Source organism: Pantherophis guttatus, chromosome 5 (assembly GCF_059756535.1).
Source record: "Pantherophis guttatus breed Tessera chromosome 5, ASM5975653v1, whole genome shotgun sequence".
In the NCBI taxonomy this organism is placed as follows: domain Eukaryota; kingdom Metazoa; phylum Chordata; class Lepidosauria; order Squamata; family Colubridae; genus Pantherophis; species Pantherophis guttatus.
Window position 1 is genome coordinate 58,089,876 of NC_142067.1, and position 22,764 is coordinate 58,112,639.

At 36.8% G+C, this 22,764-nt stretch overlaps 1 protein-coding gene across 1 annotated transcript; it reads left to right on the forward strand.

Moving 5' to 3' along the window:
* Nucleotides 1-222: 222 nt before the first annotated feature.
* PWP2 (PWP2 small subunit processome component) lies at nt 223-22,003 on the forward strand. The gene is made up of 21 exons (XM_034423891.3): nt 223-320; nt 1,687-1,799; nt 2,324-2,418; nt 2,664-2,763; nt 3,104-3,247; nt 5,030-5,165; nt 5,595-5,821; nt 8,192-8,335; nt 9,468-9,538; nt 10,090-10,226; nt 11,713-11,861; nt 12,227-12,374; nt 14,551-14,701; nt 15,390-15,570; nt 16,715-16,862; nt 17,226-17,334; nt 18,812-18,877; nt 19,197-19,415; nt 19,773-19,923; nt 20,559-20,633; nt 21,195-22,003. Exons 1-21 carry the CDS (start codon nt 303-305, stop codon nt 21,349-21,351), a joined length of 2,739 nt encoding a protein of 912 aa, XP_034279782.2. The 5' UTR covers nt 223-302; the 3' UTR covers nt 21,352-22,003.
* The last annotated feature ends 761 nt before the right edge of the window (nt 22,004-22,764 follow it).

Genomic DNA, 22,764 nt, shown 5'->3' on the forward strand with positions numbered 1-22,764 from the left:
ACTTTAAAAGTCTGTTAAATCTTTTTTCTGGCCAATATATGTAGAGCAATTATTGAATCTGAACAACAACATTATTCGCACACGCACGTGCACGTACGAATCCGGACACTCCTGCTTCAGAGCTCGAGTCTCCGGAGATTTACAGCTCAAGCCGCCTGTACAAGGTTAAAACAAAGCGGCCTCCAGTTGCTATGGAAACATTTTTGACCCGGAAATGAGACGAGGAAGCTCTTCCGGTTGCCTCGCCGCTTTCACGTGCGAGGCGCTTTGCTTCTAGGAGTGGGACGAGGGGAGCTGAGGAGATGAAGTTCGCCTACCGGGTGAGAAAACGGGGCCCTTTGCCGACTTGGGAATTTGCAAGTTTTCTTGTGTGGGTGGCTCCCTTGTTTCAGTTTTTCCAGCTTCTTTTTATCCCGTGGTTGCTTCCCCCCAGGCTTCACAAGTGGAGCAGGTTGGATATCCCTATCTTTGAAAAATGTAACTTGGGATAACTCGGTTCTTTCCCGCTTCCTCTCTCTCTGTTCTTTTCTATGAGTAGGAAACGTATTTGGTAATCCACGGGTTCACTTTGTCCCTGACAAATATCAGCTTTACATTTTGACAAGAGTGCAGCTGGATTGCTTGCAAAATCTCCCTCCAAAACATCTGAGAGATTCTCTACAATTTATCTAAAGCCATTTACTAATTACGTTTGAAATCAGTGCTGCATCTAAATTTGGTAATAGAAAAGAGTGACGTTTCTTTTGTAATCAGAGTAGTTTATAATTGTACTTACGTTTGTTGCAAATGAAATCAGATGGTTCTATTTTTTTCCTTTCTTTTGCACTTTTTTCTTTTTTAACTTTTTATTGATTTGTGTTAGTTTTTATGTTTTTGTAAAACTTTAAATTAAAATTCATTAAAGATACTGACATTATATCTTAGGATCAAGTGAAATATTTTGGGCAATTGATGTATAAGCAGCTGGAAAAAAAATTATGGAACTTTGTTTTTATATATGACAACTGCAGCAAGGCTATTTATTATATGTGCAAGATGGAAAGATTTGACTTTCCACCCTTAATGGAGGAATGGATAGTGAAGGCGATGAAACTTGCTGAGAGGGCTAAATTGACAGCTTTAATTAGGACATTGTCTAAATTTAATGATGAATACAAACCCCCAATTGCAGGAAACAGAAAAAAAATGAAGTCAGATGGTTTTTAGGATTAAATAAAAATAATGGAGTATAAAAAATATAAACAATGCTGTAACCATAAAATAACAGGTTATTTTATATTTATGCTTATAATTACTGTAAAACAAAATTGGAAGTCACTTCTTTATAATTCTTTTTCCTTTTTGTTGATTTCTGCACTTACGTATTTCCTCTTTCATTTTTCTTTTATTCTAAATATTCTTGTTAGTTTTTAAAATTTTAATAAAATTTTGTAAAAGAAAAAGAAATGGCACTTGATTAAGAGCTTACTGTTAGAGCATCTCCTAACAGAATTTATTTGTGCATTGTATGTATTTCTCTACATTTTGGCAGTGAGTTGGTTACAAACCATGTACACTTTTTAATTCCTATTCAAATTTGCATTGTCTGTAATTGCCTTCAAGAGTTACAGTACTGTACCACTTTTTGTGCTTTATTTCATTTTCTGTTTAAGTTGCATTAATGCAAGCATAATTTTATTTTTCTAGTTTTCCAACTTGTTGGGTACAGTCTACCGATGTGGAAACTTGAAGTTCACTCCAGACGGAAACACTCTGATTAGTCCAGTGGGAAACAGAATTACAGTCTTTGACTTGAAAAAGTATTCATTTATTTATTTGATTTATTTGCTGTTGTTTGTTCAGCTCAAAGCATGTATGATTGTTTGTCTTCCAATCCTGAACAAAAACAAAGCTGTGAGGTTGTTGAACTGAGAGTGTGGGACACTAGCTCAAAAGCTTCCAGAGTGGAGGGTGGATTTGAACCTGGGTCTTCCAAGTGCCAGTCCAACATTTGAACCATTATATGTGGCTCCTGTACTGCGACCTCTAAGTGTATGATTAGTAAATAGCCTGTTAAAAATGTTTTTGCAATCTGCCTCTGAAACTACTGTTTTATGGAAGAGATTTATGAAATGCATTTGATAAGTTAGTGCTATAGAGGATTTAGTTTTCTATTCTGTTTCAAATATATTGGATAATGTTGCCTGGAAACCAAGTGCTATATTTTCTTCCTTACCTAATTCATGAATTTGGCAGAAATATATATATATACCGGTAATTAAAATTACTGTATTAATTGCTATTCCGTTGTTGCTTTTGATACGTTATTCATCTGTTCTTTCAGTAACAAATCTGAAACTTTACCACTGGCTGCTCAATACAATGTTGCATGTATGGGACTGTCTCCAGATGGAAATCTTGCTATACTTGTTGATGAAGGTAATTGTTTAAGATGTTAAGAAATAATTTGATCAGTACAATTTACATTTACAAATGTTAGTATTTTAATATTTTCACTAAAAATAATCTTTTAATCTTTTGTTTAAATATTCAGTTGAACTGCAGATAAAATTCTTTGTGTGAGTTTAATTCTAATTAAAATATGAGTAGATGTAACATGTAAACAAACTGTTTTTATTTCATATTTGTAAAAATATTTGAAATATTTCTTCTGTTCCTTACAGAGGGATCTGCTTTACTTGTCAGTTTGATCAGTAAATCTGTTATCCATCGATTCCATTTTCAGAAACCTGTCCATAGTGTTTGTTTTTCTCCAAATGGAAAGTATGAAAACTATATTTGAGTAGTTGATTTTACTATTTTGCTTTTTATAGAAATATTAATAGCAATTAACAATAAAGTAAAATAAGCTTCATGAAATTACTACTAAGGAAAATAAGTTTGTTTAAAGAAAAATAGATATAATGGAAGATAAAATGATTTAATAGATCATTCTCGTCAATCTGTTATTTATGAGTGTGTGTTCTAGTAGTAAATTATCAGAAAGTCTATCTGCATCAGAAGCATAAATAATTTTAATTACACAAATACTTATTAATTAAATTGGCTGTAGTATGACCTTTATTTCTATAATTTATTTTCAATTTTCATTTTTGTAAAACAGAAAATTTGTGATTACTAAAGACAAAGTTGCCCTGATGTACCATGCTCCAGGGAAAAAGAGAGAATTTAATGCATTTGTTCTTGACAAAACATATTATGGTGCTTATGATGAAACAACATGCATTGACTGGACTGATGATTCCAGGTAGGTTTTTGAATAGTTTACTGAGAGAGCCAAATACCTAGTTTCAGTGTTAATGATTCCTAGTTTCATTTCATGATTTGTAATCTAAAAATATGCAGTTAATGTCCCTCATTCCATTAATTTAAAGAAAGAAGCTCAAGCATTTCAGGAATATTTTCTTAATCTAAACATACAGGTAGTCCTAGACTTACCACCATTTATTTAACAATACTTCAAAGCTATGACAGCCTTGGAAAAAGTGTTTTACGACCTATCTTTAAAGTTACAACTGTTGCATCACTTCAAAAGTCATCGAATTGCAATTTGGGCACTTAGCAATTGGCTCACATTTATTTCCATTTGCAGCATTCTGTGGTCATGTAATCACAATTTGCAACCTTTCCAGCTGGTTTCCGACAAGCAACATCAAATGGGAAGCTGGATTTGCTTAATAACTATGTGATTCACTTTATGACTGTAGTGATTCACTTAATGACTGCAGTAAAAATGGTTATAACATTGGGACTGTTCACATAATGACTGACTTGAGGACAAAAATGCCTGTGTCTATTGTGGTCGTAAGTCGAGGATTATAAATTTGTTCATTCCTTCATCTGTTTTCCAATTTATTTATTTGTTTGTTTGTTCAATTTATATGCTGCCCTTCTCTGGAGACTCAGGGCGGCTTACAATGTGTTAAAGAATTAAAGTTCTTACAGTATCCCAACATAAAAAGATTTATTCTTTTGCCAATAATTCACTGGGTTTTTTTATATATACAAGCAGCTGGGTAGTGGTTAAGAGCACCACCTTGGATGTGGAAGTCTTGGGTTCAATCCTGTATCTTACCAGTAGGGGTTCTTGGTGAAAGAGCTCCTAACACTTCACCTGCCTACCTCAAAAATATGAGAGTGACAGAAATTAGGAGAGTCATGCCAGTTTGGGCATTGCTTGGATTAACAAGGTCCATGTCAGATGTTGAGGACCAGGACAATCTGTTGATATGTGGGCTACTGGACCATACAGACCAGTACATGAGCACAGAAAGGCATTGGAAAGAACATCAGAAGCTCAAAACACCAGTTGCTCATAGATATAGCAGTTGCCCAAGACTCAGGGATCTGCCAGACTAGACATTATCCAAAGCGAAAACTATTGCAGAGAGGCCTCAGAGATAGTCCAACACTTAGTGGCAGGGTGTAAGATGCAGGCAGGAATAGCATATACTGAATGGCACAACCAAGTAGTTGGCATTGTATACAGAAACATCTGCCCAGAATATGGGCTAGACCTAGACCTTCCTAAGTCCAGATGAGAGATCCCACAAAGATCATGGAGACAAGAAAGCTAAGACATTGTGGGACTTCCAGACCCACACAGAAAGCAGGTACTAATCAATCAACCCAGACATCACGATAGTAGATAAGGACCAAAAGACAGCAGTGGTGATAGATGTAGCAGTACCAAATGACAGCAACGTCAGGAAGAAGGAGTATCAGAAGCTGGGGAAGTACCAGGGTCTGAAGGAAGAACTTTGCTTTAAACAAAACAGTTGCTAAGCGCATTTGTTTATGCTCTCCACTCCCTTATGACAAAGGTCATAAATGTGAGAGTGGGCACATTTTTCATTACCCTTGTAACTTTGAATAGTTGTTAAATGAGGTTAGCTTATGTGAACTCATCAGTATTTTTCCCAGTGCATAAAGCAATTGGGAGATAGCTAGCTGGCATGAGTTTGTCTTATCCACAGCTAATTATCATAGATTTCATAGAATAACGATGAAGTAACTTTTTTTCTTTTAGATGTTTTGCAGTGGGTAGCAAAGATATGTCAACATGGGTGTTTGGAGCCGAACGCTGGGTCAATTTGGTTTATTATGCACTAGGAGGTCATAAAGATGCAATTGTTGCCTGTTTTTTTGAAGAAAACAGTTTGGATGTATGTACCTTTCACATTTTTTTATATTATGTTAATGTAGTTGGTTAGTATTTATTTGATTTGGTCCCTGTGAGGTATATATTTTTCAAGCTCTCTTATGCTTTTGTGATAGATGAGCACACCCCAAGTGCTCCAACCACTTTTTGCCTTTGAATTTGAAGTGCTGTACGGCCCGATTCTCTGTCATTAAGTGGTATGCACAGGTCCAATGTAAATATAATTATATAATAACAAGAAATGCTATCCAGATGTCATACAGCCAAATATTTCAAGAAGTTTGTTTCTCCCTTTTTTCTCATATACCACAGATCTCATGCTCACACTAAAATAGAGTATGGATTAGAAGTAGCATTTTGTGATTTTGGAATTCCTGCACAGTTTATTTAAAGGTTCTTTTTGCCAATTGATAATTATACTTTGTTATTGTAGTTATACACTGTCAGCCGTGATGGGGCTTTGTGTGTGTGGCAGTGTGATACAGAACTAAACGGTCTGATACCTAGAACTTCCAAAAGCCATTCCACTGACCAGGAAGAGTCAGCAAAAGACCTAGATGAAGAGTTGATAGAAACACAAAGAGACAAAGAGATTCATGGAAAAACCAGTGGAAATGAAAAACAAAACAAGAAAAAAGTGAAATATTCATGTGCTGCCAAGTAAGTGAGTTTCTAATGAAAGAAACTAGAAGAATTTATTGAATTTCTAACTTGTTTATTACATGGTTGACCTCTACATTGGGATGTTTTTAATATGAATGCAATCATGGCAAAAGTGATTAGAAAGGTTAAAATTAGCCTTCTGAACTGAAGATCTAATGTATTAATTTTTATATTACTGATGAGGACCCAAGAACTCTGGTTTTGTTAAGAAATATCAAAATTGTCTTTGTTGATTTCACTGTTGCTAACAAAGAGTAAAAGAATCTAATGTTGCTGTGCCTGTAATCTGATTGTTGTTCTGCATGGCACATAAAGATGCGAGGTACAGCTCACTGAATTTCAAAAAACCTGAACTAGGAAGAATTGTTAACACAGTACTGCAATCAGTTCTTTTAAGTAGTAGACTTAAAAGTATGGGCTATAGACTACAATGGTTTCAGACAAACAATTGCTCTTGCATTACTTAACAGCCCCCACACCTGGTATTTTGGATTTCAATTGCAAACATTACCAGCAAGGATGGCAAAGAGTGAAAAGTCTATTAATTGAAGTCCAGAATATCAGGAGGATAATAGGAATGCAGAGGAGGGTCTCTATCCTCTGGCAATATAACTGCATGCCATTATGTTATGCATTTTCTCCAGTCATTTAGGTAAAGATACACTGGGAGCAGTAATAAAAACTTGCTATACTGCAGGTGCTTGTGCAACTAATAGTTGAATAAAATAACCTAAAATCTTAATCAAATATGCCACCCACTAAAGTGATAGATATGATGAAAAAAAGACAATACAGGTAGTCCTTGAGTTACAAATGTAATGGAGGCTGTACCTTGAACAAGATCACTCCCTCCTTTCGCCCATGTATTCGCTAATCGAATGCAAGGCTTTTTAAGTGCACATGAGGTATTTCAGGGTGGAGAAGGCCATGGGGGGCCTACTAATGGAACAGACCACCTGCCTAAAACCACCCAAAGCTTCCCTGACCCACTGAAATACCTCATTCTCCCAAATTGCTTCATCCCCCCAACCTGCCGCACCGGGTCACTTACCTTGTGAAGATCTAGCAAACAGTCTCCTCTCCAGCCTCGTGCGCCCCTCTGTGGTTCTGGCCGAAATGGACCAGTGGTCTTCTGGGTGCGATTCAAGGTGTTGGTTACCACCTTTAAAGCGCTCCATGGCATAGGACCCAGGTACCTTCGAGACCGTCTTCTGCCACCAATAGCCTCCCACCGGTCAGTCCGCTCCCACAGAGAGGGTCTCCTCAGGGTGCCATCGGCCAAGTTATGTCGGCTGGCGACACCCAGGGGGAGGGCCTTCTCTGTGGGAGCCCCAGCCCTGTGGAATGAACTGCCCCCGGAAATACGTAAGATCTCCGACCTCCAGGTGTTTCGCTGCGCACTGAAGACCCTGTTGTTCCGCCAAGCTGGCCTATCAACATAATAATTTTAAATTGGGGTATTTTAAATTTCTGGGGTTTTAAATTGAGCCAAATCTATTTAATCATTTTAATTTTTAACTGCTGTTTTGTCTTGTGTTTTTAAATAGGCTGTACACCGCCCTGAGTCCTTCGGGAGAAGGCGGTATAGAAATATTATTATTATTATTATTATTATTATTATTATTATTATTATTATTATTATTATTATTATTATTATCCTCCAGGGGCCAGATCCGGACCTCTGAGGCTCCATTCAGCCCTCCGCAGGCTTCCCCCAGCCCGTTGCAGGTTGAAATGGAGCCTCCAGATCCCCCTGGAAGCTCCATTTTGGCCAGCAAGGTGCCAGGCGAGACCTCTGGATGGCCGAACATGATTTCTGAGGTGCGAATTCATCACTCAGAAGCTCCATTTCAGCCCACAACATGCAGGATGAATGTTGCAGAGCCTCTGCGATTGTTTGTAAGGGCAAACAACTGCCATGGTGCTGCAAGATTTGTAGTTTTAGGCCTTGTTTGGAAACACTAGGGGGTGCTGATCGCGCAACTTTGAACGTTTGCTAAGAGAATACTTTTAACCCAGGGATTACCTGTATGGACTTCCATTTAAATTTAGTAGAGATTCTCACAGCTGTAATAGACTGCTAAATTTTATGACAGCAAATACTTGAAGCTTTTCTGCTCATTATTTTAACTTAGACTCATGATTATTGGTCAATCTTTAGTGATGTGACAAATATTAACATACTGTTAATGTTATTTTCTTGCTTTTCTTAATACGCTAACATAAAAACAGCATTTAATTACCAACCGTTACTGCTTCCTTTTTATTAAATTTCCTATTTATTAAATTACTCTTTGAAAGATAATTGGATGATTTGTTCTTATATAAAAATGCCACTGATAATTTTTGTATTCTTTATGTGTTCAGATATTTTTTTAATAAAGAAGGAGATTTTAACACCCTGACAGCTGCAGCTTATCACAAGAAAATCCATCTATTGGTCACTGGATTTGCTTCTGGAATTTTTCACCTTCATGAGCTTCCAGAATTCAATCTCATCCATTCTTTAAGGTTAATATTAATATTCATGTTAAAGATTGAGGATACATATAATATTAAAGAAATAATAATTCATCAGTTTTGTTTAAAGATATATTTTGTTTAGTGGGAAGAGTACTTGAAATACCATATTTTTTGGTGTATAAGATGCACTCCCCCTCCTCCCAAGTGGGTTGAAATGACTGTGTGTCTTATAGAGCGAATGTTACCGAAGCCCCGCTCACCTGCTGGCCCCCACCCTTCAGCTTCTGCCTCCCAGCAATTTCAGCTGTTCCAGGTTGTGGGGATCGCCGCTGCCACTTATCGCCGCCTCCGCACACCCCATTTTTGGCTCATTCCAGGTGGCGGGGATAGGCGGTGGCAATCGCAGCCATCTGGAACGGGCCAAAAATAGGGCTCGCCAAGGCCAAAAATGGGGCGTGCAGAGGCAGCAATAGGCGGCAGCGGTGGTGGGCATTGACAGCGGCGATGGGCGGTGGTGATCCCTGCAGCCTGGAACAGCTGATAGGTGGTATTCCGGGAGGCAAATCCAACCACCAATCAGCTGCTAGTGCTAAATCAGGCTGTGCTGAAGCTGACCAGGCTGTTTGTTGCAAGGAGGCAAATTGCTGGGAAGCAGAGGCAGTTTTTTTTTCTTGTTTTCCTCCCCAAAAGCTAGGTGCATCTTATAGTCAGAAAAATATGGTAATATATTTAACTTTATACACACACAGAGAAAGACATATTTTTGATCAAAAGGTAGTCCTCAACTTATGACCACAATTGAGCCCAAAATTTATGTTACTGAGAAATTTGTTAAGTGAGTTTTGCCCCATTTTACAACTTTTCTTGCCACATTTATTAAGTGAATCATTGCAGTTGTTAAATTACTATAGTAACACTGTAGTTAAGTGAATCTGGTTTCCCCCTTGACTTTGCTTGTCAGAAGCTTGCAAAAGGTGATCACATGACCCCAGGACTTTGCAACCATCATAAATGTGAGTCAGTTGTCAAGCATCTGAATGTAAGTCACATGACCACAATTGTCATATGTGAAAAACAGTCATAAGTCACTTTTATCAGTGCTGTTGTAACTTTTAACTATTACTAAATGAACTGTTGTAAGTTGAGGACTATCTGTATTTAATTTTTTTTTTTTCTTCAGCATTTCAGACCAGAGAATTGCATCTATTTCCATCAACAGTACCGGTGACTGGATTGCCTTTGGATGTGCAGGTTCATAACTAAGATATTCTAAAGAATTTGGGAGGGCCTATTTATGTAATAGTGTTAAGATAATCATTTGATTTGTACGTAAATACTTATATTCATATCCAGGATGTCATGTTCTTTTAGTGTAAAGCAGTGTACACAAAGCCAAGAAAGAATGTAAAAAGTAGTAAGAGGAAGAAATTAAAGCATAAGATAAGAAAGAAAAGGAATAGAAATGTAGCTAATTTAAGTTTATACCAAAATTGTAATTCTCCATGCCATTCTGTCCTTGCAAATAATTTTTGTGTACATGATGTCTCCACCGCTTCAAACATTCCCTTTTGTTTTTTAAAACTTTCACTTATTTTATTACCTCTTCATCAAATATGTCTTGTTCAATCTTTCTAACCCTCTTAATGAATTCCTCAATGAGGAATGATTTTCAAATAAATGAAGGAGCAGTGAAAATATTTGTGATTCATTCCTCATTTGTCCTCTATTTGTCCAAGGTTAGACTCTTTCTGGTACATTCAGAGATTGCCACTGATCACGTTTCCTTTTTGTTGTATTGACAGGTCTAGGACAGCTCTTGGTTTGGGAATGGCAAAGTGAGTCCTATGTGCTGAAACAGCAAGGTCATTTTAACAGCATGGTATCACTTGCATATTCACCAGATGGGCAGTACTTAGTTACTGGCGGGGATGATGGAAAAGTAAGCCTGTTGATTAAAATGTTGATTTTTTAAAAGACTTAGTATATAGTTTAAGGAGACCAAGAAAGAATTAGTTAACAATTTTAAATAGGTAATCTATTACATTAACATTCCACAATTAAAATACCTAACATCACAATATTATTTTGGATGCAGAAATCACTTTAGAATGGATTTTTTTTAAAAAAAAGAAATGCATGAAATATTTGATTAGTATGAGAGGGCAGTTTAAGAACCAGCAATCACTGATGTAATTTGAATTTGCATTGAGGAAAATGACTATTTTTTAATATTTATGTTACAGAGATAAACATCAAGGTTATTTTTCTCCATTATTTGTTGCATTCTTTTGTTAAATTTGTTAGAAATAGAATATGGAAATGATTCTCCATTGCCTTCTTCAAAGATACTTTCTGATTTTCCAGTCAAGCTTGTATCTTGTTATCTCATCCAAGTGCTAGTCAGATTAACCTTGACAAATCACAGTTGGCAAGACCTATGAGATTATCTTTGACAAACCAAAACAATCTTATTAAGGAAATCAAACTGTAGTTATTGTACTATATATTAAGTGTAGATAAGGATAAGTAACATATAAAACAAAATAGAAATAAACGTGACTGACAAAAACATATCTTCATGTTAATTGTCAGAAATATTAAGCATGCAGTTTCATAATTCACCATGCATGTTAAAAATTATAATTTAGCATGTGCATATATTAAATTATTTTGGAATACTAAACCTTAAAAATATTTGTAGTATTTAAAATAAATTGTGGAATTTAAAAAAAAATACTAACAATACAGAACCATTGGAAAACAATAAAACATTTAATTCAGTCCTTTTATTGAGGTTTTAAATAGTCTAAAAAAAATTAAATTAACTTTGCTTATAAATAACATTTTTTGTGAAGTCAGCATTACAAAAATACTGAGTATGCTATTATATATAATATTAAACTACTGTTAATATATACTTTACTGCTAATTCAGCATTGGAATGATAGGATCTAATTTTATCTTTCGGGTTACGGTTATGTTTTTATGAGTTGATGTTTCTTTTTTAAAAAATTCTAGAGTAGAGAGGGCTTTTTCCAATTCTAACCAACATACTTAGGGGTTAGAAAGTAATATTTTGTATATGTTTGTTTAATCCCGTTGGGCTAGAGAAGAGTGATTCTACTTTTTTAAAAGACAAATCTTTCGTTGGAGCAGAGTTGCATGACATCTGGTTTATTCTTTGCCTTGAGTTATATATAAAAAGGGTAAGATAAAAATGAACAACATGTGAAACTAACTTAAAGAGATGATTCTATATTTTTTGTTGAAAATATGACTGGTTAACCTCCCTGCCAGGGTAATTATTAAAGGTGGTGAATTGGAATGTTCTTTCAATAGTAAGCTCTCCAAGTCAAATCATTAATCCATTACTGAAAAGGTTTAATTTTTTTAAAGCCGATTTAGAGCTTTTTGTTCCATTTCAGGTGAAAGTATGGAATACCAGCAGTGGCTTCTGCTTTGTCACCTTTACTGAGCATACCAGCATCATATCAGCTGTAACATTTACCAATTCAGGACATGTTGTTTTGAGTGCTTCTCTTGACGGAACTGTGCGGGCGTTTGATCTTCACAGGTAAGCTTATTATTTTATTTGCTTACTTTTAGTTTTGTTCCATCTTGGAGTAGACATCAGAAGATTAGTATATTCTTCATTGTTTGAAGGTGCAATTTTCCATTAAACCAGTTGGACTGTGTTCTCTTGGCAGTTGTGTCAATTAATCTAATTGTATTAGTTAATCTAATTTGGAAGCCTCCCCTATAAAAATCATATTCCATGACAGAAGAAGACATATAATACTAGATTGTTGTGTAGAAGCATAATGAAAATTCTAGTCAAATATTATTTTATATAATTACTTGCTGTTTTCCAGAATTTAGGGTTTTTTAAACCTAAGTCTAAAAAGTAATTTTATATATTATTCTTATCTTTTGCAATAGATACCGCAATTTCCGTACTTTCACTTCTCCGCGACCAACACAGTTTTCCTGCTTAGCTGTCGACTCTAGTGGAGAAATTGTTTCAGCTGGTTCCCAGGATTCTTTTGAAGTATTTGTGTGGTCTGTGCAGAGTGGACGACTTTTAGATGTAAGACACAGACACTTTTTATGGTGCTTGCAGTAATCCATTTTGAAACAAGCGTTATTCTTACTAGTGTTGCCCTTAAATATGAGATCCTATTAGTACAATTTTAAGTGATTATTAAAATCACACTTTGAATTCCTATGAATTTTAAAGCAGATTATTTATGTGAAAAAAATAAAATCAGATTTATTTATTTTATTTTATTTATCGAATTTCTATACCGCCCTACTCCTGAAGGACTCAGGGCGGTATACAGCCATGAAATAAAACACATAAATATACAAAATTTAAAATCGAATAAAAATGAATTAAATAAATTTGGCTGAATTAATACCCGTAATTTAAAATACCCCTAATTTTAAAATACATTAAAAATTTAAAATTTACATTTAAAAGGGAGAAGTTTTAGGCGAGGCCCGCTTGATGAAATAAAAGCGTCTTCAACTCGCGGCGGAAGGTGCGCAGATCCGGGATCCTCCGTATCTCTGGGGGGAGCTCATTCCAGATCGTCGGTGCCCCCACAGAGAAGGCTCTCCCCCTAGGGGCCGACAGCCGACATTGTTTGGCCGATGGCACCTGGAGGAGCCCTTCTCTGTGGGAGCGTACTGGTCGGTGGGAGGCTGTTGGTGGTAGTAGGCGGTCCCGTAGATAACCAGGTCCTAAGCCATGGAGTGCTTTAAAGGTGGTAACCAGAACCTTGAAGCGCACCCGGAAGACCACCGGGAGCCAGTGCAGCTCGCGCAGGAGAGGTGTTACGTGGGAGCTCCATGTTGCTCCCATAACCACCCGCGCGGCCGCACTCTGCGCCAGTTGGAGCCTCCGGGTGCACCTCAAGGGGAGCCCCATGTAGAGAGCATTACAATAGTCCAGATGAGAGGTGACGAGGGCATGAGTGACTGTGCGTAACGAGTCCTGATCCAGAAAGGGACGCAACTGGCGAATCAGGCGAACCTGATGAAAAATCCTCCCGGTCACGGCCGTCAAGTGCTCTTCTAAAGACAGCCGTGAATCCAGGAGGACGCCCAAGTTACGAGCCCTTTCCGTGGGGGTCAATGATTCGCCCCCAATAGCCAGCGATGGCACCAGCTGACTATATCGGGACGTCGGAAACCACAGCCACTCGGTCTTGGATGGGTTGAGCCTGAGCCCGTTTCTCCCCATCCAGATCCATACGGCCTCCAGGCACTGGGACATCACTTCAAGGGCATCGTTGGGGTGATCCGGGGTGGAGATGTACAGCTGAGTGTCGTCAGCGTACAGATGGTACTTCACCCCGAAACCACGGATGATCTCGCCCAGCGGCTTTACATAAATGTTGAACAGGAGGGGCGAGAGAACCGATCCCTGCGGCACCCCACATATAAGGGGCCTCGGGGTCGATCTCTGCCCCCCTGTCAACACAGACTGCGACTGGTCAGAGAGAAAGGAGGAGAACCACCGTAAAACGGTGCCTCCCACCCCCAACCCTTCCAACCGGTGCAGCATGATACCATGGTCGATGGTATCAAAAGCCGCTGAGAGGTCTAACAGGACCAGGACAGAGGAACAACCCCTGTCCCGAGCCCTCCAGAGATCATCAACCAACGCGACCAATGCCGTTTCCGTGCTGTACCCAGGTCTGAAGCCCGACTGGAACGGATCTAGATACAGTTATAGAACTCCTGATTTTGCAACCATTTTCCAGTTATTAAGCAAATCACTATGGTCATTAAAAGAATCACACAGTTGTTAAGTGAATCACATACAGTTAAACAAATAGGGCTTCCCCCATTGACTGCTTGTCAGAAGCCTGCTGGGAAAATTATAAATCATGACCACATGATTGCAGGACATTGTAACTGTCAATTGCTAAGCACCCAAATTGTGATCACATGACCACAGGGGTGGTGCAATGTTTGTAAGGATTGGTCTGGACTCTTCAGTAGCGCATAGATAAAATAAATGACACCTTCCTTTTTTAAAAATTATAAATGTTTTACTTATTTCCAAAGTTAAAATAAAAAATCCAAGAAAAGAAAAAACAAAAAAACAAAAAAAAAGGAAAAAGTACATAAAATGAAATACAAGCATACACATAAAATGTTCCCCTTGGTTGAATACTAATAAATATATTTCAAGAAATTGTTGTTGTTGTTGTTGTTGTTGTTGTTTTCCATTGTTACATACTTTTTTTCATTAGGTATTAGATGGTCATGAAGCCCCCATCAGTAGTCTGTGTTTTAACCCAGTGAAATGTGTTCTGGCAAGTGCCTCTTGGGATAAAACAGTGAGATTGTGGGACATGCTGGATAGCTGGAGGACCAAAGAAACGCTAGCACTAAGTTCTGATGGTAAGTCTGTTGAAATGTCATGACTGTGTTTATCTTATTTGGGTGATGTGTGACTGTGTTTATCTTATTTGGGTGATGTTTGCAATAATTATGGAGTGACTAGAGTGAAGCCAAATTACATGGAGACCTCAGAGCACTAGTATTGGCATAAAAACTTTCATAAAACACAATTTTTATTAATGAGTCTGAATTGAGTTTTACTGTTCTTTAAATTTATTTAATACAATTTAGAGGTTGCCTAATTCCAAAAAACTCTGGGTGGCTTATATTTAAAAATATAAGCAATGTAAAGCAAGAAACAAAGTGTAAGCATCAGAAAGCAAAGTCTGAATAATGATAAAATATCATATACAGGGACTCAACCACCACTCTGTCCCAAGACCTGTGAGAACAGACATGCTTTCACTACCTTTCTGAATATCATGTGGGTGATAGCTGCACAAACCTCCAACTAATCAGATAGGAAATTATATTGACTATGTTAAAACTTTCCATGTTGCACATATGCTTTAATATAAGGAACAGGACCATCTTTATGAAATGTGGAATCTGTGCTTGTGGAAATTTAAAATATAACAACTGGTCTCTGATAATTGTTTGAGGGATAAAAGGTAATGCAATAAAAATGCATGTAATGGAACGAAACTTAAATAAAGCTTGCCTTTGATTTCATTCATGATCTTTGCAGTGCTTGCTGTTGCTTTTCGTCCGGATGGCAATGAGCTTGCTGTAGCTTCCTTGGATGGACAAATCACTTTCTGGGATCATGAAAATGCAGTGCAAGCAGGATCAATTATGGGGCGACATGACCTTCAGATGGGGAGGAAGGAACTGGACAAAATAACTGCCAAACAAGCTGCTAAGGGCAAGTGAGTAGAATACCTTTATATCTTTTTTTCTGAATACCTTTATATCTTTTTTTCTGAACTGATATTTATTATAATTGGTGGAATCTTTTATCTGAATGTTTGAATTTTATTACTATGGGCTTATTTTAATATTGGAGTGCAGAGATTTGGTTTGCATGCTTTCTATGGTTTTCTTTTGAATACTTGAATCCTAAAATTATATGTATTTATTTAAATCAATTTCCAGCCAGAGAGAAAATACAAATCTATAAAATTTATGGTAGAACCCTTAGAACAAGCTTGTAGAATCATGGACTGTAAAAGTTGGAAGGAATCTTGAAAATTTAATTCAACCTAAGCCTTATTTGGAACATAACCTTGAATGAATGAGATCTCCAACACCCTTTTTAGAATAGTATAGAATAGAATTTTTTTATTGGCCAAGTGTGATTGGACACACAAGGAATTTCTCTTGGTGCATATGCTCTCAGTGTACATAAAATAAAAGATACATTCATCAAGAATCATAAAGTACAACACTTAATGATAGTCATAGGTTACAAATAAGCAATCAGGAAACAATACCAATATAAATCGTAAGGATACCAGCAACAAGGTTACAGTCATACAGTCATAAGTGGGAGGAGATGGGTGATGGGAACGATGAAAAGATTAATAGTAGTTCAGATTTAGTAAATAGTTTGACAGTGTTGAGGGAATTATTTGTTTAGCAGAGTGATGGCGTTCGGGAAAAAACTGTTCTTGTATTCTTGTATCTAGTTCTGGTGTGCAGTGCTCTATAGCGTCGTTTTGAGGGTAGGAATTAAAACAGGTTATGTCCAGTTTATATCTCTTTAATCGACAAAGGTTATAAGAAATAAAGTGAACAAGTCAGGAATGTGTTTTAACTTGTTTGAATTTTACATGGGGATAATTTTTTGACAAATACCTCTTTAGATTTTCAAATCTCACAAGTTTGATTAAATCAAGTACATCTGCACATGTGAATTATCGCACAAAATTATGCTTGAAAAAATCCCAACCCTATCATATAGGATGCAGACTGCAATTATTCCAGAGTAACTGCTCGGGGTGAGAACTATAAACTCTGTGGTACTGAGCTTGTGATATATCTCAAATTACTGATCTGAACTTCTTTTTCCAGATCTTTTACAAGTATATGCTATTCTGCTGATGGCCAGTGCATTTTGGCAGGAGGTCTGTCAAAGTATGTTTGTATTTATCATGTCAAGGAACAGATTCTCATTAAAAAGTTTGAAATATCTTGCAATCTTTCCTTAGATGCAATGGAGGTTAGTATGTGTGTGTTGGACATGGGATAAATCTTGTAAGTTTGTGAAATAAAAATATGGTCACTTTTGCTACATGCCTTACCACACATTATTTTTTAAATTAATAGTAAATGTATTCTTTGACTAAGTAATTTAAATGTGTGTCTTTGAATTGATTGTCTGCTCTGAAACATTCTTTATTAAGACGTTCTTATTTATCTATGCTCTGTCTTTATAATGTTATATCAATTTATCTATAAGCCATAGACAATTCATGGTTTTAATGAAGAATAGAAAGGATCTAGCATCCCATTGTAAGTAGAGTATTCTGAAACATATTTGGAATTTGAAATAGGCTATGTTGTCGTATATTTTATTTTACAGGAATATTTGGATCGCAGGAAGATGACTGAGTTTGGGAGCATGGCATTAATAGAAGAGGGAAATGGGGATGATGATGATGTTGTCATTCCTCTTCCAGGAGTTAAGAGAGGTATTAGTTAATTTTGAGTAAGACTCTCCAAATCATGTGTATTAAATTTATTTAGATTTTCCTGATGAAAAGGGCAAAGTTTTAAACAAGTCCTTTTGTTTCCTCTCATTTGACAAAATGATTGAATCTTAGTTTAGGGATCAGCCACTGTCTTTATTGAGGAATGAGAAGCATAGCCCCAGGTTATAGCCATTGGAAAATATTTCAATTTATTGAGTGTTTTATGACAATTTTGTTTTTCATTATCTGTGATGTTTTAGCTAATTCAATGGTTTAGTAACTCTTGCACTGTAGTGAAACCATTAGTGTTAATGTATATGTATCACTACTCCCACCCTCACCCCGTTTTCTCCCCCTCCATATATTGCCTGAATTTATTTAATTAATTTTGAATAATTCATGACAAGACAAAATCGGCGGGATCAATAAATACTATGATCCCAATCTGCTTGCTAAAGGTTTGTAAAGTTGGCAACTGACAAATGTAAATGTTCCAAATGATTGCTGTGATGGTGACAATTGTACGCATCACATAAACATTTGTATTGGTTAATGTGTTGAACAAGGACAGTCATTTACTTCCCAGGATGGGGGTGGTTGGGGTGGGGGAACATTGATGGAGGAAATGCCCTGTCCTACAATTTGACTTTGATGAGATATACATTTGTTTAGAAAATAAATGTAAATGTATCAGTGTGGTTCTTTCTCTTGCTGCACTTCTTTTGTAGAAAGAATCAATTTACAGTGTCAGCACTGGTTTGTACCGTGTTTCTCCAAAAAGAGGACCCACCTTGAAAAGAAGCCTGTCACGTTTTTGAGCGCATGTGATCAAATTAAGCTCCACCCATAAAATTAGCCCTAATTAAGACCCCGCCCACCTTAGGGTGCAGGGGGTGGGGCGAGGCACACAGGTAAAAAATAAGCTAGGGTGGGGATATGGGGGTGGAGCTGCCCTACTTACCAGGTCTCGCACACCGTGACATCTGCCTCGCCTTCTTCTGCGGCCATTTGCCGCCACTCGCACGCATTGCCTTGGCCTCCATTTTGCCTTCAGATGCCTACCGGCATCTGTTACCTGCAGCAAATAACAGAGCTCTGGATCAGTCTGGAGCTCTATTATCAGCTGCAGAGGGCTTTCCGGAAGGCATCTGCAGCCGATAACAGAGCTCCGGATCAATCCGGAGCTCTATTATCACTGCAGATGCCTTCCAGCAGGCATCTGAAGGCGAAACAGAGGCTGGGGCAATGCGGGCAAGTAGTGGCATGTGGCCACAGAAGAAGTGGGCCAGCAGTGGCCTCCTGTTCAGCAGGGCTGTCTGCCATCACGTGAGGTGAGTCAATAATTAGAACCCTCCAAAAAGAAGGTCTAGCCTTTTTGCAGGAGTCAAAAGAAAATAAGACCTGGCCTTTTTGGAGAAACACGGTACAAGGAAATTATTGTAGGAAATTATTAAGTTGCTTTTTGCTTTCTTTTCAGGTGATATGAGTTCTCGACATTTTAAACCAGAAATAAGAGTGACGTGCCTCCGCTTCTCTCCTACTGGTAGGTTTTTAGAGGATCTTTTCATTACTTCATTTCTCTGTCGGTCCACCTGCCCTCCCACATCTCCATGTTGTTGTTGTTAGTTGCTAAGTTGTGTCTGACCCATTGCGACCCCATGGACAACGTTTCTCCAGGCCTTTCTGTCCTCTACCATCCTCTGTAGTCCATTTAAGCTCACACCTACTGCTTCAGTGACTCCATCCAGCTACCTCATTCTCTGTTGTCTCTTTCTTCTTTTGCCCTTAATCTTTCCCAGCATTAGGCTCTTCTCCAGTGAGTCTCCATAGTTTTAGCTAATATCACAGTGCTTCTCTTTCAGGAAGAAATTGGGCAGCAACCACTACAGAAGGTCTTCTTATCTACTCTTTGGACTCTAGTCTCACCTTTGATCCATTTGACTTAGAAATTGACATCACTCCTAGCAATATTCGTAAAATATTGCACCAAAAGGAATACACTAAGGCTATTGTCATGGCTTTTCGACTAAATGAGAAGAAAATGATTCAAGAGGTTCTAGAAACTGTGCCCTATGATGAAAGTAAGCTGGACTTATTAGTGTAATGTGATAGTTGCAGAAAACAAGATTTCCTAAATTTCTAAGTTGTTAGCAAAACTTGATGTGTGTGTGTACTAAAGAGAAGGAAAAATATAATATCCTGAATAATTTGAATGTTTTAAGTGAGTAGAAGTTCTCTAATGATTAAATATCACATGATAAAAGGGAAATTGAAAAAAGGAATTATGTCATGCAATATAGCATTTCCTTGCCTTCAGTTTCCTTTGCTAAAAATGCAGACATTTTCCTTCTGCACACGTCATGACAAGTGAACTGTTTTGACATGTTTACTCATTTCTTGTCAACTAATACATCCTCTTGTTTGTTGTAAAAAAACAGTCGATATAGTCTGCTCATCACTTCCAGACTTGTACATAGAAAAGGTCCTAGAATTTTTAGCATCTTGTTTTGAGAAATCTCGTCACTTGGAATTCTATCTTATCTGGACTCAGAAGTTGCTCATGCTGCATGGATGCAAGTTAAAAACAAGGTTAGTGAACTTAGCTTCATATGGTTTAAAAAGAGAGAATGCATATTATCAATTGATAACTTTAAAAATAGAATTATATCTACCATCAGAAGGCCAGTAGTTATAATTTCAGTGAAAGTCCATTCTTTTTCATTGGCTTATGGTGATTTGACTGAAGACTGGAATACAAGGGAAGCAGCAGATATGCTTCCAACTGCCATATCCAAGAAGAGTTGCAACATGTATGCTATATGTCTATATGTCTGTTGTAACTACTAACTATTTTATTGGTAATATGTTAAAGATACTTTTTCAAGCTCATTAACACTTTGAAAATTAAATGTAAATTAGCATTTGGGTGTTTATATTTAGCATTTCTAGGACTTATTTCTAGGGTTGTGCAAAAGCTTGGAAAAATGTGCATTGGCACCAAGAAGCAACTACATTCTTCGCCATTTTTGTGGTTTTGACATTTTTTGTTTCGTTTGTATGTGTGTGTATGGCATAGTTTCACTACTCTGAAATGTACACTGCAGATAAAAAAAAACTTGCAAAGTATGTTTGTTTTAATGTTTCACAGTTTTTATACTAATGTTTCTTTTTCAAGAGCTTTGCACAGTCCTAATTTATAGAATGACTATTTTTGTCCATTGCAGATCAGAAAAACTGCTGCCTATTGTTCAGTTTCTTCAAAAGAGCATTCAGAAACATTTTGAAGATCTTTCTAAACTGTAAGTATTTTGTTTGATTCTGTTCTACCGTACCTAATTGGGGAGAATAAAAACAGCACTATAAGATCATTTTATTTTTTAAAAAATGTTTTTCCCTTTTCCCCATTACTTATGGCAGGTTGTAATCTGGATAAGTGCCAGCTTTGTCTGATTTTTCTTTGGGCATTTAATCATTCCATGTTCTCTATAGCCCAAAGTTACTATATTGAACAACAGTCCATACATATGATATCAAAAACTATAGTTTCTAATGGCAGCAGAAAACGTAGAGGCTTGCCTGATTTAGTCTAGTATTGGATATTATAGAGTACCTTGCAACTGGAAGTAACTACTAGGTGGAAAGTACATTTGATTAGAAACTGTATGTACAAATAACACATTGTAGCTAAAATATCATATGACAACTTTCAGATTGCTTCAGAAAATTGAATGATGTTGAATGGTGTTGAATAATTGAGTGATGTAAATATTTCACTGCCTCTGATTATTTGCTGTACTGTATATGCAGGCATATTTAGCATTGCTTTTGACTTATTTTTATGACGGTTTTTCTTTCTGCAGTTGTGATTGGAATTGTTATAACATGAAATACATTCTTTCTATTTCACAACAACGGGGTATGAAACGCAGAGCAGAAGATTCTGAAAACAATGGTTTGAAAAATTTGGAAGATTCCAGTAGTGAGGATTTTATGGAAGAATCAGCTGTACATTTATAGAAATATGACACTTTTTTTCCATGTGTAAATGTAAACAGTGGTATTCACTGAGAACTTCCTAGCCCTTGAAGTGGCCTATTTTTTATAGATTATTTGAATGTGAAATAATGCATCTGGGAGAAAGCAGTTTATCTTTTGTACACTTTTTTCAGTAATTGAATAGCTGGACAGCTATGGTCATTAAATACCAACCATGGCTTTTTTTCTTTGTAATTCCATTGTAGACTGCATGATTCATAAGTGTTCCTACCCATGTCTGATGCTCACAGAGTTGGTGATTTACAGATTACCTAAATGACCTTTTATGTAAAATCACTTCTATAAAATAAAATAATGGAATAATGGGAAGAGACACAAGGACCAAAAGAATGAACTGAATAGATTCAGATTTATATTTTTTGCAAACAAAACCAAAAATCATTGTCCTAAAATAACCACAGATTTTCTAGAAATCCTTTGTAGAAACTTACTTCTCTCTTCTGTCATAATTCTTCATGTTTTTGTGAATCTACTGTGTGTAATTCCAATGTGGCAACTTCAGCAAAACACTTGTGTAAATTCAATGTAAAAAAAATTACCCAGATCAGTCTTCTAGTTTATTATTTATATGTTGATTTCAATTATTAAACTGTCATCCAGTTTCATTTGCAAATCTGTTATTTCTATCTCTTTCTTGTAAGTTATTATTGTTCAGTCCACCTGCAAATCAATATCAGTTTTATTGAACAGAACTTGTCCCTCTTCATTAACACCTTCTGATTCTTTTGTAAAGGTAAATAACTGGAAGGCTGCCTGCACCCATTCATTAAAAATCTCTCTTTAAAGTAACCATCTGATGCCCTCTAGTGTTTTCAAACATAGACATTTCCCATGAGAAAAGATCCTTTCAGTTAACTTCTAAGTCTTAAAGCAAGTCCATCTAAGCCCTTAATCGGTTTAAACAATTCTAAAGTTAACATTAAGAATTTTTTTGCTCTAAATGCCACAATGTTTTTTTTTATTACAAATCTTTAAGCTTTTAACTGAGCTTTTTTTAAAAGGATTGTAGAAAAACTCACCCAATGATTTCAATAAAACTTGCCAGTCTGAATGTTCTCAATCTTTAAACAACAACAAAAATAAATGTGATTAAGAGATGAATCTGGGTCAAACTTAAGAGTTTGCATAGTTGACAGCAGCTATAAGCATGATGGAATCCTGCGGCTCCCAGACAATTGTAAGATGACTGCAGAAACGCAATTCCTGCCATCTGCTCACAAAACCCCCAAAAAAACAGCTGTCCATATTACATATAGCGATCTTGTGATCTCTCCTTACTCCAAAGAGATTTTGGTAGCCCAAATCTTGCATTTGAGCATTACTCTCAGTTGCAGCGTGTCCTGTTCTATTCACCATGGTGGCTCACCAAAAGCT